Source organism: Hemitrygon akajei, chromosome 5 (genome assembly GCF_048418815.1).
Source record: "Hemitrygon akajei chromosome 5, sHemAka1.3, whole genome shotgun sequence".
NCBI classification, from domain to species: Eukaryota; Metazoa; Chordata; class Chondrichthyes; order Myliobatiformes; family Dasyatidae; genus Hemitrygon; species Hemitrygon akajei.
This window is the reverse complement of record NC_133128.1, coordinates 67,255,985-67,271,576: the sequence shown is the minus strand read 5'-3', so window position 1 is coordinate 67,271,576 and position 15,592 is coordinate 67,255,985. Positions and strand designations below refer to the sequence as shown.

The following is a 15,592-nucleotide window of genomic DNA, read 5'->3' as shown; positions in this document are numbered from 1 at the left end:
ATGCAACAATGAAATTTGGATTTGAGGTAGAAATCCTGAAATCACTCAGCAACAGGAGAAAGAGAGTGAATAAATGTACTCTCAACCAGTCAAAGACCTTTCATCACATTCAGAAAAGTGATAAAACAAGGTATGGGTGAGTCCCCTGTATTTTTGTTGGTCAAGTTATGGAAATTCACCCTGCCAGAATTCAGAAATCACCAACCAAAGATTTGAGATGCAGAATAAATTTCACTTTTACAGAATTTACAGAAAAATGTAAATAAATGAACACACAAATTTATTTTTCTCAACTGCTGTTCTTGACGTGCACAGATGGTATTGCTTGGCATTGCAGAAAATTGTGATTGAATCTTTCTAGGAATGCAGTCTACCCCCGGCCCTGTAATCAAAGGCTGGGGTGTGTGGGTTGAGGGAAGGGGTAGATATTCTTTTGAGGGAAGAGCTACCATTCTATTTCAACTGTCTGCGACACATATTGTAAACCTAAACCCATACATTATAATTACGTTGCAACTTGACTAAAAATGAAATGTGTGTATTCCTGATGCTTTACACAGAGATGGGAGGAGAGTAAATTCTTTGATACTTTGTCAAGGAAGCTAATATTGTATCGTGAAATAGTAGTGTTTGTTTAGAATAGGACATTTTCATGAGATTCTTTTATCTGTGCCCTTTCTCTGAGTGTGATCGGTATGCCACTTGGATAGGTGAACAGAAATGATCAGGTCATAGACTCATAGGAAAGTACAGCAGAGGAGCAGGCCCTTCATCCCATTGTGTCTGTGCTGAACCATTTAAACAGCCTACTCCCATTGACCGCTGCTGGGACCATAGCCCTCCATACCCTTACTGTCCATGTATCTATCAAACTTCTCTTAAAAGTTGAAATTGAGCTTGCATGCATCACTTGCACTGGCAGCTCGTTCAACACTCTTACAATCCTCTACGTGAAGATGTTTCCCCTCACGTTCCCCTTAAACTTTTCACCTTTCACCTGATCTGGAATGATGTTGGCAGATCTCCAGTGAGAAAATAGTCAAAGGAATTGTCACAACAGGACTTGTGCGGTAGAACTTGGACAATAAAGTGGAGCTGATATGATTTGCATACGCATCAGAAAAGGATGTGGGAACAAATGTTTGGCAGGACATTTAGCAAATATCATGTCTCAGAAACGATGCTGAGAATATTAAAAAGGCAATGTTATAATAACCATGAGTAAGTGGACGTTGTAAACTTGGATTTTCAGAAGGCCTGTGCCAAGGTGCCGTACGTTAGGCTGCTTAACAAGCTGAGAGCCCGTGGTGTTACTGGAAAGATGCTAGCATGAACAGAAGATTGGCTGTCTGCCAGGGGGCAAAGAGTGAGAATAAAGGGGGTCGTTTCTGGTTGGCTGCTGGTGACTAATGGTGTTCCACAGGGATTGGTACTGGGACCGCTTCTTGTTACATTATATGCTAATGATTTGGATCAAGGAATTGATGGCTTAATAGCCAAGGTTGCAGATGATACAAAGATAGGTGGAGGGGCAGATAGAATTGAGGAAGCAGGGAGTTTGCAGAAGGACTTTGACAGATTTGGACAATGGGGTAAGAAGTGGCAGATGGAACTATATGATCATGCACTTTTGTAGAAGGAATAAAAGTGTAGACTATTTTCTAAACGGGGAAAATTCAAAAATCAGAGGTGCAAAGGGACTTGGTAGTGCAGAACTCCCTCAAGGTTAACTTGCAGGTTGAGTTGGTGGTAAGGAAGACAAATGCTAAATTAACATTCATTTTAAGAGAAGTAGAATATAAAAACAAGAATGTATTCCTGAGGCTTCATAATGCTGCACTTGGAGCATTGTGAGCAGTTTTGGGCCACTAATCTGAGAAAGGATGTGCTTGATGGCTCTAGTCCTGTACTTGCTGGAGCTTAGAAAAATGGTTGGGGATCTCATTGAAAACCTAGAGAATATTGAAATGTCTCAGTAGAGTGGATATAGAGAGGACGTGGGGGAGTCTAGGATCAGAGGGCACCGCTTCAGGATAGAGGTACGTCCATTTGTAACAAAGATGAGGAGGACTTTCTTTTAGCCAGAGGTTAGTGAATCTCTGGCTTACATTACCACAGGAGGCTGTGGAGGCCAAGACATTGGATATTTTTAAAGTGGCGGTTGAATTGAATTGACTTTATTTCTTACATCTTTCACGTACATGAAAAATAAAATCTTTATGTTACTTCTGCATCTGAATGTACAATGTGCAGATTATAGTAATATGAAATGAATAGTATGTACAGTAAGATGTACAACAGAACAGTCAATATAGCTTAAAAATACAATTCTAACAATAGGCTCTTGATTAGTCAGGACATCAAAGGTTACGGGAGAAGGCAAGAGAATGGTGTTGTGAGGGACAATAAATCAGCCATGATGGAATGGTAGAGCAGATTAAATGGGCTGAATATCTGATTATGCTTCTATATCTTATGGTCTTGTATACTTTGAACCTGGTTTCACTTTTATTTGAATAAGTTTGTTGACTTTACTAAAAAGGTAATTTTTGTGTGCTTCATTTTTTATTAATACCTATTAATGGTTTACAGATTGTAGGTGATTTTAAATGAATTTCTTATTTTGTATTTATCAGATTGATCAAATGGCCATTTAAACTGGATGTGTGGAGAAATTCCTTCCCTTGAAGAGTAGTGAATCTCCAGAGCTCTCCAGAGGGTGGTAAAGCCAGATAATTAGATATAGATACTGGGGTTCATTTAATTGATACACATCAGGTCCAGTACATTTTGGCCCAGTTAAGCAGTTGCCCAATTAGCTGAGGTTTCATTTAAAAAGGTATAAAAAAAAAGGGCAAACTACAGTTTAGCTGAGTTACAAATTATGTGTTTAAATGAAATACAGAACAACTGAGAACACAATGAAAACTACCACAGTACTATAAAACTGTACTAGTTCCTAATAGTTATCAACTGTGAAATTCATCCAGTGTCCACTGCTATGTTGTTTTGATTAACTGTATATGAACAAAATCAGACCAGGCACCTAATGTAGATAATGGACTGCCTTCATACAATGCCATTGATAATTGCTTCCTCCAGATATTCATTTTCATTTTCGCTCCGAGCCATTTCTGAATGCTTGAAACCAGAGAGCAGAACATTCTGAATTGTCTTGCAGCTTATTTCTCACCAACTATCAGTGACAAAAAAAACACTGCATTTTGAACACAAACACATGCAAGTGACGGTTTTTAAAAACTGTTGGCTCTAGGCTCTGTGTAGTGTCTAACGGGCACACAAGTGTATGAGACTAACGCTAGTTAGAAGCTTTCAACCAACAGTCTCCTGTCTCAATTAAGTGGCATATTGTGCCAAATAAACAAAGGGAATCCCAACTATTTTCTCGTTTAGTTCTTGATCTTTAAGGATCGTCCCAAATAAGTGGCTGCCAGATTAACCAATGGCTCAATTAACTAGAATCCACTGTATTTAAAGAAATGATAAGGGTGTGGAGGAATTGAGGTTTATGGGGAGCTGGCATTGACATAGAGTTGAGGGGAGATAGATGACCCATGATCACACTGAATGGCAGGCAAGGCTTCAGGGACCTGGTGATCTACCCCTGCTCCTATTTTCTTGTATTGTGTTTTTTAAAATTATTCATTATTTGGAAATAATGGGAGAAGCCTTCTGATGGCATGTTCGATCTCACAATATTCCCGTAGAAAGGATGGTAGGAGCTATTGACCACAGGTAACTGAGATTTTGTGCATCTATATGGAGAGGTGTGAAAGGGGCATCTGCTAGGTCAAGAGCATTCAAACCCATTGGTTCATTGCTGGAAGCTTTCAGAGGCTTGCCTTGTCTAGAAAAAATGCTCCTTTGCACTGTAGTTCTTTCAGAATATAAACACTTAGTCACTCTCTCCCTAGCTATTTCTTGGGCAGACAGTGGGAAAAGATGCTCTATGTGAATGCCTGGATTGGGAAAATTCAAGGAACAGTTTTGGCAATGATTATTCAGTTTGCAAGCTATGTCATCATTGAGCAAGAAGTTGGTTGGATCCTGTTTATGCAGAATCATTTGTCTCCAGCGTTATGTACATACTCTCTATTTGGAGAAAACATTTCCTATTGACACCTGGTGCATGAGGTTAATACCTAATGCTCATTGTTATCCCCCAGAAACAAATTTTACCAGACGTGCAAAGAACCATATATAAATTCATAATTATTTCATCTCATTTAATATCTTTTGTCATTAAGAGCACTCAGGCACATCCAGCCATTCATGTTATAATGCTTTTCAGAACAGGCACTTCTAATTTAACAATGTAGTTGTAACGCGTTTCAAATATGATATATTCCTAATTTATGATGCAGAAGCGAAGATTATTAAGAAAAGCAAAGTTTCATCAATTTGTATGACATGTCTTTGTGTTCATCTACAAGATTTTCTCTAATTGAGTTCTTGTAGCCTGAGCTCAAAATGATGCGGAATGGGGTTTCTGGTGAACATGGGGATACTGGTGGTGAAACTCAAAGTAAGCTTGTTATCAAAGTGCATACATGTCACTATATAAATCCCTGAGATTCAGCTCTTTGCAGGCATTCAGAATAAATACAGAGAAGAAATAATAACAGAGCAAGAAATATGGAGAACAGGAGATGAGTCCTTGAAAGTGTGGGAACACGAGCAGAAATCTGCTATGTTCCCACATGGATTGTGAGAACAGTTCAGTGTTGTGATGAATGAAAATGAGTGGTTATTCCCACTGGTTTAAGAGCCTAATTGTCGAGGTGTGATATTTGTTCCTGAACCTGGTGGTGTTGGTCCTGAGGCTCTTGTAGCCCCTTCCCATTGGCAGCGGCGATAAAAGAGCAGGGCCTGGATGGTGGGGGTCCACGATGATGAATGCTGCTGTCCTGTTATAGCACGTGTCCTGTTAAGTGTGCTCAATGGTGGGGAGGCCTTTACCCATGATGGACTAGACTGTAGTGCACCACGAGAAAAGGCCACCAATATTTTTTGTGAGGTTTTCTGTTCAAGGGCATTGGTGTTTCCATACCAGACCATGATGCAGCCAGTCAGTATACTCTCCGAAGTTGAAAGTTCAAAGTAAATTTTATTATCAAAGTAGATGTATGACACCATATACAACCCTGAGATTCATTGTCTGGTGAAAATGCTTAACAAATCTATAGAAAAGTAACTGTCATAATCAATGAACAGCTGTCAATCTTTCTACCAAAGTGCAGAAGACAGCAGACTGTGCAAATGCAAAAAGAAGAAACAGTAATATGCATAAATAGGCAATAATTATCAAGAGCATGTTATGAAGAGTCCTTGAAAGTGAGTCCATAGGTTGTGGGAACATTTCATTGATGGGGCAAGTGAAGTTGAGTGAAGTTATCCCTTTTTGGTTAAGAGCCTGATAGTTGAGGGATAATAACTATTCCTAAACCTTGTGGAGCAAGTCCAGAGGCTCTTGTACCTTTTTCTTGATGGCAGGAGTGTGTCCTGGTTGATTCATTACAACCTTTGATTTGGCCAATGTTAATGGTGTCATCAGCAAATTTAAATATGCCATTTGAACAGCGCTCAGCCTCACAGTCATACGTATGAAGCAAGTGGAACAGAGGGGTTAGCACACAGCTGTTTGGTGCACCTGTACTGATGGTGATTGCGAATGCAAGTCAGAAAATTAAGGATGCAGTTACACAAGAAGGGTATTGAGGCCTAGGTGTTGGAGCTTATTGATTAGTTTTGAGGGAGGATAGTTTTGAATGCTGAGCTGTAGTCAATGAAGAACATCCTGATATATGCACCTTCACTGTCTAGAGGTTCCAGGGTTGAGTAAACAGCCAATGAAATGACATCTGCTGTGGACCTGTTGAGCTGGTAGGCAAATTGGAGCAGATCTAAGTCACTCTTCAGGCGGGAGTTGATATGTTTCATCACCAACCTCTCAAATCACTCCGTTACAGTGAACTGGATGATAATCATTGAGGCAGTTCTTCTTGGGCACCGGTATAATTGAAGGCCGCTTGAAGTAGTTGGTCCACAAAGTCCACATCATTGATGGGGCAAGTGAAGTTGAGTGAAGTTATCCCTTTTTGGTTAAGAGCCTGATAGTTGAGGGATAATAACTGTTCCTAAACCTTGTGGAGCAATGGCAAAGCAATGGCAGTGAACCACACACTGCCAAAGTGAGAGGTTAAAAATCTCAGTGAACACACCGTCCCAGTTGATCAGCCAGGTACCCAATCTGGACCAGATTATTTCCATGGGTTCACCCTCCTGAAGGATGCTCTCATGTCAGCCTCGGAGACTGAAATCACTGAGTCCTTGGGGGCTGTGGGAGTTCATGAAGGTGCCACCATGTTTTGACAATCAAAGCAAGCATTAAAGGCATTGAACCCATCTGGAAGCAAAAATTTGATGTCACCTATGTCACTCAGTTTCACTTTGTAAAAGGTGATAGCATTCAAGATCTACCACAGCTGTCGAGCATCTTTCAGTGATTCAAGTTTGGTGTGGAATTGCCACTTCACTCGTGAGATGGTAATATAAAGTAAATGGGTGTAGGGTTCATTTTGATGGAGGGGATGCAAGTTGGAATCCGGCACTGGCTTGAGATGGGGACATATATTAATGGATTCAGCCTTCTGGGGAAATTTGGAACTCATCCAGGACTGAATGAGTGAGTGATCACTTCAAAATACCATCTGAAATATCTTAGCTGGCTGCCCATTTGGAGACGATTGCTTCTGCCCTCTCCGTGTAATGAGGGATGCAGTCTTGGTTTCATTGGTCATATCTTCAGAACAAGTAAAAGGAAGAAATGCAATTTTGCTTTTGAAATGTAAGGTGTCAGCAGTGCTGGGCTCTGTCTTGCATCTTTTGGTGTGCTCAGCCAGACCAACCTTGGCTAATAGATAAGAAAATGGATATCTCTAATGGATAGATGAAAGCCTGCGTGGCATAATGACAAACTTTCTATGGAGCATTGAAGTCATGAATTAAATGCATGTGACTACCTATTACCCTTTCAGCAGAGGAGATAGAATTGTTTCATTATGTTTCTAAAATTGTGATACATGATGTGATTGAGGAATGTAATATCAGAGGGAGTTCAAGGGATGGTTTTGATAGCTATCATGGTTGCACAGACATGGGAGGTAATCAGAAAACAGCTTGAGTTCTGCCCATCAGACAGAGCATACATAGACCGGATAGGCAAAAGCTGTGTTTGTGTATTTTCAACTTGCACAAACGGCTGCCACTTGACAGCAGCAACCGGAAGAAGATGCGCAGTGAAGCCCAGCAGCACTGCCCTTCATAGGTAAAAGCGAGGTATGTCTTCTGGTAAGATTGTGGCGTGCTTGGATAAAACAGCTACCATGGGGCCAACCAAAAGTAGTTCGAGGGGTGATTGATAAGTCTGGGGCCTAAGGTAGAAGGAGTCAATTTTAGAAAACCCAGCACATTTATTTTTCAACATAGTCCCCTCCTACATTTACACCCTTAGTCCAGCGGTTGTGGAGCATACGGATCTTGGACCTCCAGAAATTGTCCACAGATGGGTGATTGATAAGCTCGTGGCCTAAGGTAGAAGGAGATGAATTATACTGCTCTCGTTACATGTACATGCAGGTCAACTCTTTGAGTGATTATGCAGTAAGATTGCCGTTAATAACTCATCTCCTTCTACCTTAGGCCACAAACCTATCAGTCACCCCTGATGAGTTATTAACTGATGAATTACTAACTTCAAACTTTCTGCATAATCACTGAAAGAGTTGAACTCCATATGCATGTAACGAGAGCTATTTAACTCATCTCCTTCTACGTTAGGCCACAAACTTATCAATCACCCCTGCTGTGGACACTTATGGAAGCCCAAGATCCGTATGCTCCATGACAGCTGCTGCCTGCATTGGGGAGGTGTTCGACTGCGTGCATGAAGGAGGTTTGTAGTCTTAACAGTGGGCGATCATCTTAGTCACTTTTCTTGTGATCGCAAGACTCTGTTGGACATTGTTAATGTGGAATGCTGCAAGTCCAATTCACTGGCTTTTGGTGAACGGCAGGGACGACTGTGTGGCCTTGGTTGTAGTGAGGACTAAATCTTAAGCCGTGGTATCGCCTGTTTGTAGCCACCCAGGATAGTGGGGTTGGAGTCACGGCTGGAGGTGGTGTGGCATGTTGTGCAGGCTGGAGTTAGTGCTGCCCTCTAGTGTTCACTTAGCAGAAGACGAGATGTATTGTGTTCAGCTGTGGACTTTTGCAACGTTCATGGACTCAGGGACTTGGACTATATTTTTTATTGTGTGATTTGCGTATGACTGTTGGCACTGTAGTTTGCACCTTGGCACCGAAGTAATGCTGTTGCGTTTGGCAGTGTTCATGTACGGTTGAGTGACAATTGAACTTGAAGTCCTGTTTGTATTGAGATGCTGCTGGTGTACCTTTCATTTGTGTGCACGCCAAATTAATGCTGGAAAATCGAGTGTTGGGGGGGGGGGGTGGTGTGGATATTGAATCAACGGAACATGGTTACCTTATTTACTGAAAAGTTGTTGGGGGATTGGCCCCTTTGGGAGTCAAGTTCACCATGAATGATTGTGATGGGTGGGAGGGGAAAAACACTAGTGCTAGAGCTGTAGTGATGGATGCTTTCATTGTAAGGAGTGCAGGATCATGTCAGGGTCAAGGATTCCATGGAACAGCTAGAAAGCATCCTGAAGAGGGTGGGTTGTGATATGAATAGGTATCAATTACATAGTATGAGGTTCAACAAGATGAATTTTCCAATTCTAATGCAAGGAGATAAAAGATAAAATGGAAAAAGTAGGACTTCCAAAGTTGTCATCTTCTGGTGCCACATGCATGTGAGAATTGGAAAATGGGAATAGATTAGATGACTGTATGACCAAAGAAGTGGTGTAAAGGAAGAGATTTGTGTTCCTGGGAGTGGATCCTGAATCCGGACCGGAGAGTATATTGCACCCACAGGCAGGACGAAGACTGGGATTAGCATCCTGTTGCACATGTCTGTCATGTGTATTGGGAAACATTTAAACTTGCTTGGCATGGAATTCTGACAGGATGACCAAAGAGGGAGAAATCGGTTCAATTCAGAAATGAAAGGAAAAAGAGTAGAATGAAAAAGCAAAAATTAGGAAAGTAAAAGGCAAGGGTCAGCTAGGGTTCTAATGTGAAAGAAATGGGAAAAATATTACAAATGGTTAAAAAAAGAGTAAAAATATTTAGCAACAGACACAAAATTCTAGTGGAACTCAGCAAGTCTGTGGTGGGAAACAACCATGATGTTTAGGCTGAGACCCTTCACCAGGACTGGAAAGGAAGGGGGCAGAAGCCAGAATAAGTAGGTGAAGGAAGGGAAGAGAGTACAAGCTGGGCAGGTGAAGGGTGAATTAATTGCACAAGTTTAATTGAATCAAATTCATCTCTTTTTGAAGAGGTGACCAAGAGGATTGGTGAAGGCAGAATGGTATCCATTTAATATGTGCATTTTAGCAAGGTCTCTGGTAAGGTCTTACATGGTTGGCTGCTCAGAAAGGCGGATCAGTTGTGATTCAGTGCAAGCTAGCAAATTGGATACAACAAAATGGCCTGGTGGAAGGAGTCAGGGTGGTGGTGAGGGGGTGTTTATCAAATAACAGGCCAGTACCAATAGTGTGCTGCAGGAATTATCCAGAGGCCCCCTGTTGTTTGAACTTAAACTAGGGGAGGATTTAGACAGTAAAGTTCAAGTTTAATTGTCGTTCAGCCATGAACATGTATACAGCTAAATAAAGCAGTGTTCCTCCAGGCTCAAGGTGTAAGAGCATACATAGAGTCAAACACAGCACAGATATAGTAGTTACAATAGCACATATGATCACAAAAATTATTTTAGCGCAAGTCCCTGAGTGGCATGGTCTAAAGACTGATGGTAAGTGGAATGTTGGCCTGAAGCCACATTTCTGCAAGAACAAGAATGCGGCAATTCCTCATATCACACTGTGTCAGTCAGAGATGAAGTCAAATCAGCTTGTCTCGCGCTGTGACAGAGCCTAACTGGAGAGCAGCACGAACGGCAGAGCTGGCCCACAATCCAGCATGGATTCCAGCACATCCATTGCGCCTCTGTTCTCTCCCACACCACCTCTGGTGCCTTCTCCCAGGGGAATGTTGTAGAGCAGAGAGACCTGTGGATGCAGAACGGAGTTCCCTGGAAAGGGCAACACAGTTAGGCAAGGTGGTGAATGATGCATATTGGATGAGATATTGAGCACAACAGTTGGGACGTTATGCTGCATCTGGATAGGGTGTTCGTGATATTACGTCTGGGATATTGTGTGCAGTTTTGTTTGCCACACTGTAGGGAAGGATGTATTTAAGCTAGAGTGATTGCAGAAAAGATTTACAAGGATGTTGCTGTGACTGGAGGGCTTGAATTATAAAGAGAGTCTGTGAGACTGGGACCATTCTGCTTGAAATGAAGGAAGCTGCAAGGTGACCTTGGAGAGGTTATTAAATCATGAAGGGTATAGATAAGGTGGTTTGTTATAGTCAGTTTCTTAGGCTAGGGTAGTCTAAACTGAGAGGGCATAAGTTTGTGATAAAGGAAAAAGGACCTGAGGGGTAACTTTTTCATACACAGGGTGGTGGGTAGAGGAAGTGGAAGAGACAAATAAAATTAAAATATTTAAAAATACTTTTGGAGATGCTCATGGATAGGTTAGGTTAAAAGAGATGTGAGGCAAATACAGACAATGGGGCTGGTTTTGGAAGGCACCTTGGTCAGCATAGATGGTTTGGGTCAAAGAGCCTGTTTCCATGCTGTACAGTTCTGTGTCGCAGAGAATGTGTGAATTGCACACAGGCAGCACACAGACTCATCAGGAATGAACCTGCCTCTGCTATTGTGTAACCTGTAATGGCCCACAGCAGGATCATCCTGGTTATCTACTTGTTGTTCAGCTGGATGGTGGGACTTTGCTTCTGTTTATCAAGTCTTGCTGTGCATTATTGGTTGATCTATGTGATGAGTTAGTCTTGAGGAAATATTCTCTTTTACTGGGCAAGTGTATTTTCAAGATGGTTTATTTTAGAAACAAGATCACACCAAATTGATAATATTTATTAATTGTTGAAATAAAACAAATGTTGATTTCAAATGGGAGAACTGGTTTCAAGTTTGTAACCCATCAGTTTTATATGTATAAATTTCTATTTTATCAAATCACTGCATTTCATGTATAATGTGCAGCAAGTATGCGTTCAATTAATGCTGATTTCTTTAAACTGTAGATAACCTAGCAGTTTCAAACCTTTTGTTAACATTAGTGGTAGAGAGAAGGTTGTTTCAAAATAAGAATAACCCAGAGGCCCCTTTGCAAAGAGGTGGAATCCCCCTTTGTATATCCAGTTCCTGCCCTTGTAATTGTTGTGCCTTGTACCATGTTCACGTGCATATATTTTTTTTTGTTTTCCAGAGAGGTTTTGATGCAGTTAATCCTTATCTGTGTCTCTGGTTTCTCTGTCTGGTGTGGTATTGGATATAGTAAGGGAATATATTTACTTCATAAATAAGAACAAGATACTTGAAGTACACTGGCCAGTCAGTAAAAGAGGCATATAATAGAAGAAGGTGACATACTTACTCTATCTTGCCTTTATTTAGTGAGAGATACAGTGTGGAACGAACCCTTCTGGCCCAACAAACCGCACCGCTCTGCAGTGCATCTATTTAATCCTAGTCTAACACAGGACAATTTACAATGCCCAGTTAACCTACTAACCAGTACTTCCTTGGACTGTGGGAGGAAATCTGAGCACCCCGGAGGAAGGTCACACAGTTGACGGGGCAAACATACAAACTCCTCACAGAGTGCCCTGAGCTGTAAGAGCATTGCACTAACTGCAGTGCTATGGTGGCACCCTCAGAGATAATCAGTGACCTGTAAAACTACAGCTGGCCCTTTCTGAAATTTTAGAATTGAAGCAATATTGTTTCTCTGCTTGTTGCTTTGCTGGTAAGTCAGAAGCTGTGCATGCAGCTTGCCCTAAATATTGTTTAACTGCGACAGTTTGAGATTGTTCAGTGTCCAGATGCCACACCAAGTCAGTGGTGTACAACAAGGCCACCTTTTTACCCAAGGACAAAGGGCTGTAACTTGCAAAGGTGCACGAGGTTTAAGGTGTCATATGTAACATTACAAGGCCTCCACCATAATCAAGTGAAAGGCCATCCCCTCATAAGCACCGCCAACACAGAGAACCAGCAGGGAAGCAAGTAGTGGATCTTGTCCCTGGGGCTGGAGGCGTGGGGGAAGAGTTTCCAGGGGAGGGAGAGGGAGGATAACAGGAGTGATAGGTGTTGGGAGTGGAAAGCTAGTGCTTTAGTCAAGGAAAGAAGGTCTGGTTGTTGGGAACTTGCTCGTTGTCAAACACCAAGAGCATGGGGAGGAGCTGGGTTGAGGCAAAGCCAAGAGTTGGGCTGGCTGTGAGATGGGGTATTTGGAACGGTAGCTGTTGTGCTGTACTGTGTACTCCTTCTGTATTAGTAACCCTGGCATTTCCAGACATCTCTACCATCTCACTTTGTTGGTGCATCATACACAGAGAGGACATTTTTAGAATATGCCAAGCTCAGTGGATCTTGAAGTATGCCCCAGTTTCCGTTGATAATTTTCCTTTATTGCATAAATGTTCTTTCACTTGACGAATTTAATGGAAATGATTTTTCTACATTAAATGTTAAAATGGAAAATTCAAAACCACTTAACTCAGGAATGCTTTTTAATTCCAAATTTGCAGATGAAAGAGAAGATGTTCAAAAGAAAACATTCACAAAATGGATAAATGCACAGTTTGTCAAGGTAAGAGGATACCATAGTGATCTGTAGATTTGAAATGATGTGCAATGTGCTGAAGTTTTGTTATTTAATCTGCTTGGAAGTATTGAACTCTTTGGAGTTGAACATGTATTGTTTGAGAATATTTTTTTCCATTACATCAGGGAATCTGATTCATCTCGTGCAACATTCAAACTTAGCACAGCAGGATGTGTTTTGTGGATAAAAACTTTTTGGGATACTTTATTCATTAACTTGTATGCAAGGATTTAGTTGCATCGTTTTAAATCCTGTGACCTAGTAATTTACAATAGATTAGCAGTAATTTTTAAAAAATATTTAAGATTACTCTCTCTGGAAAATATACTCGACCCTTGATGTAAGTATAAATTACTTCTGCCATTGCTAGAAATAGCTTTCTTTCAGTTTTTGAAGCATTTGATTTTTTAAACATAACTTTTATCCTTGCTGAAGCTCATGATATTTATGGTAGGAAATGGAAAATGTTAGTTCACTTCATTTTCTGAACTTTTGACATCAAGTACTTGCAGGCACTGCAAGCAAAATGAGGTATAGAGCAAAACACTTTAAATTTGGGATTCATGGAACTGTTTGTTGCACTGAAGAGATTTTACCCCCATGCTTACAAGCATGGTATGACATATAAATGACATGACTGCTAAATGATCAACAGCTTTGAGCTTGAAATTGTGCAGTGCCGATATGAGCTAAGACCTTTGAAACCTATTTAAGGTTGGAGTAATACAGTTTTACGAAAGCAAATGATTTCTTCTGTGAAGCAAGGCTGAATTTAAAGTTAAATATTATGGAAATATGGTGCTGTTTTAAGCACTGGATTGCTTTAAGGAACATTTAAGTAACCTAGATGCAGAGGTCAGTGATGAAGCAGTGGTCCTTGCAGTTGCTGCTGATATTGAAGGAAATTTTCCACGAAGAGCTAGAGGTATGTGTTCAGGATTTCATTTTTCCTAAGCTGGTTGCTGGCAGGCATCATCTTCAGCAGATCTCAGATATTCAGAAATTGTGAAGTGTTAACAGCTAATTAGGATGAAGCATTTTTCACAGATGTCAAATCAGGAAGCATTTATTATCTTTCCTTTTGATGGAAAATTTTCATTATTTTACTTAGTATGAATTAAAAATGTCCATGTACCATGAGATTAAGCTATAAAATGTAAAATTTAGTTATGCATTTAAAGATATAAGTAAGTTTATTCTGAGAAAATACTACAGGTGGCCCCCGTTTTTCGAACGTTCGCTTTACGACTGCTCGCTGTTACGAAAGACCTACATTAGTACCTGTTTTCGCTAACCAAAGAGGATTTTCGCTTTCGTATGCATGTACGTGCGTAGGCGTGTACGTGCCAATTTTTTTTCCTCCAAATCCATTTTGGCTCTCTGTCTTCCTGATTTTGATAAGTGAAACTACACCATACATACAATATTTCTACTTTATATAGGCTGTATATTCATATCATTCCTGCTTTTTACTATATGTTAGTGTTATTTTAGGTTTTATGTGTTATTTGGTTTGATTTGGTAGGCTATTTTTTGGGTCTGGGAATGCTCAAAAAGTTTTCCCATATAAATTGATGGTAATTGCTTCTTTGCTTTATGACGTTTCGGCTTACAAACAGTTTCATAGGAGCACTCTACCTTCGGATAGCGGGGGAAACCTGTATTCTTGGTACACAGTTATTTTTTGTTGTGGCAGAGGAGTTGATGAATGGGAACTGTGGATTTGTGTGTCATTTTAAAATGGAACAGTAACTCCTACCTTGATGGATTTTTAACCTTGATTCATTCACATCTAGTTTTTAGTTCTTGAAACAGAAATTCTGTGATTACTTTGGACAAGTGTGCAGAGGTGCAACCATTGGAGGAGGAGAAAATAATCATCAATGGCAATCTCTGCAGTTCTGTATTTAACTGCAAATTTATGCACATAAAAAGTTTTGTTCTATTTCCTCCATTTAGTGATGAACATTGAATCTTCATTTAACATTGTTGCAGCATTTTACACATTCATTTCTGTGTCCACATCTTATGTGGAATGAACAAAAGAAGGTATTGATTATTGGCACAGAAGATACTTGGAAAAGTAACCATAGCTTTATTAGGTTCATGCCAAACATAAGTGAAGTCAAGGATGATGCAGAGGTTAAAAAACATGGGCCTAATGTCAGTAAATCTACCGACACTAAGCAGTGGTTGTATTTTTTCAGTCAAAAATGAACAAAATGTGGTAAGATGCTTTCCTTGCAGGCCTAAACAGCATTTGTTCAAAGCTTGTTTAAAATTTAAAAAATGATTAATGTATTGGTTTAGTACAAATGGCCTGAAAGAGATTGGATACAAATTTGGGGATTTAAATAGGAATAATCTTGGTAGTTATCAGAGAGATAAAATATCAGAAGTTAGCAGAGAGATTTGTAAAACACAAATAAGTCTAATCACTAATAGTCTAAAGAAAACACAGGTAGCTTAGAGATCTAAGTCACACAAACTGTGAGGTACCTTCCTTTTTTGGCAATCTGCCATGAATCCAATCTTCACCATTTGTATAGATGTAAAAATACTCCATTTGACACAACTTCAACAGAATGTTTAAAAATGGCCTGAATTCTAGTTACAATACAGAATTTATTCATTGGTCTTGCTGTTTGAATAGAATATCATTTTTGCAATGCTGTTTTTCA

The 15,592-nt window shown here is 40.2% G+C and overlaps 1 protein-coding gene across 9 annotated transcripts in view; it reads left to right on the top strand.

Moving 5' to 3' along the window:
• Positions 1-15,592, top strand: part of dmd (dystrophin) — a 1,932,045-nt gene that overhangs the window by 382,762 nt on the left and 1,533,691 nt on the right. For all 9 annotated transcript variants that reach the window (XM_073045659.1, XM_073045653.1, XM_073045656.1 and 6 more), the window contains exon 2: positions 12,835-12,896. In XM_073045659.1, coding sequence (XP_072901760.1) covers positions 12,835-12,896 — 62 coding nt within the window. The remainder of the gene's footprint in view (positions 1-12,834; positions 12,897-15,592) is intronic.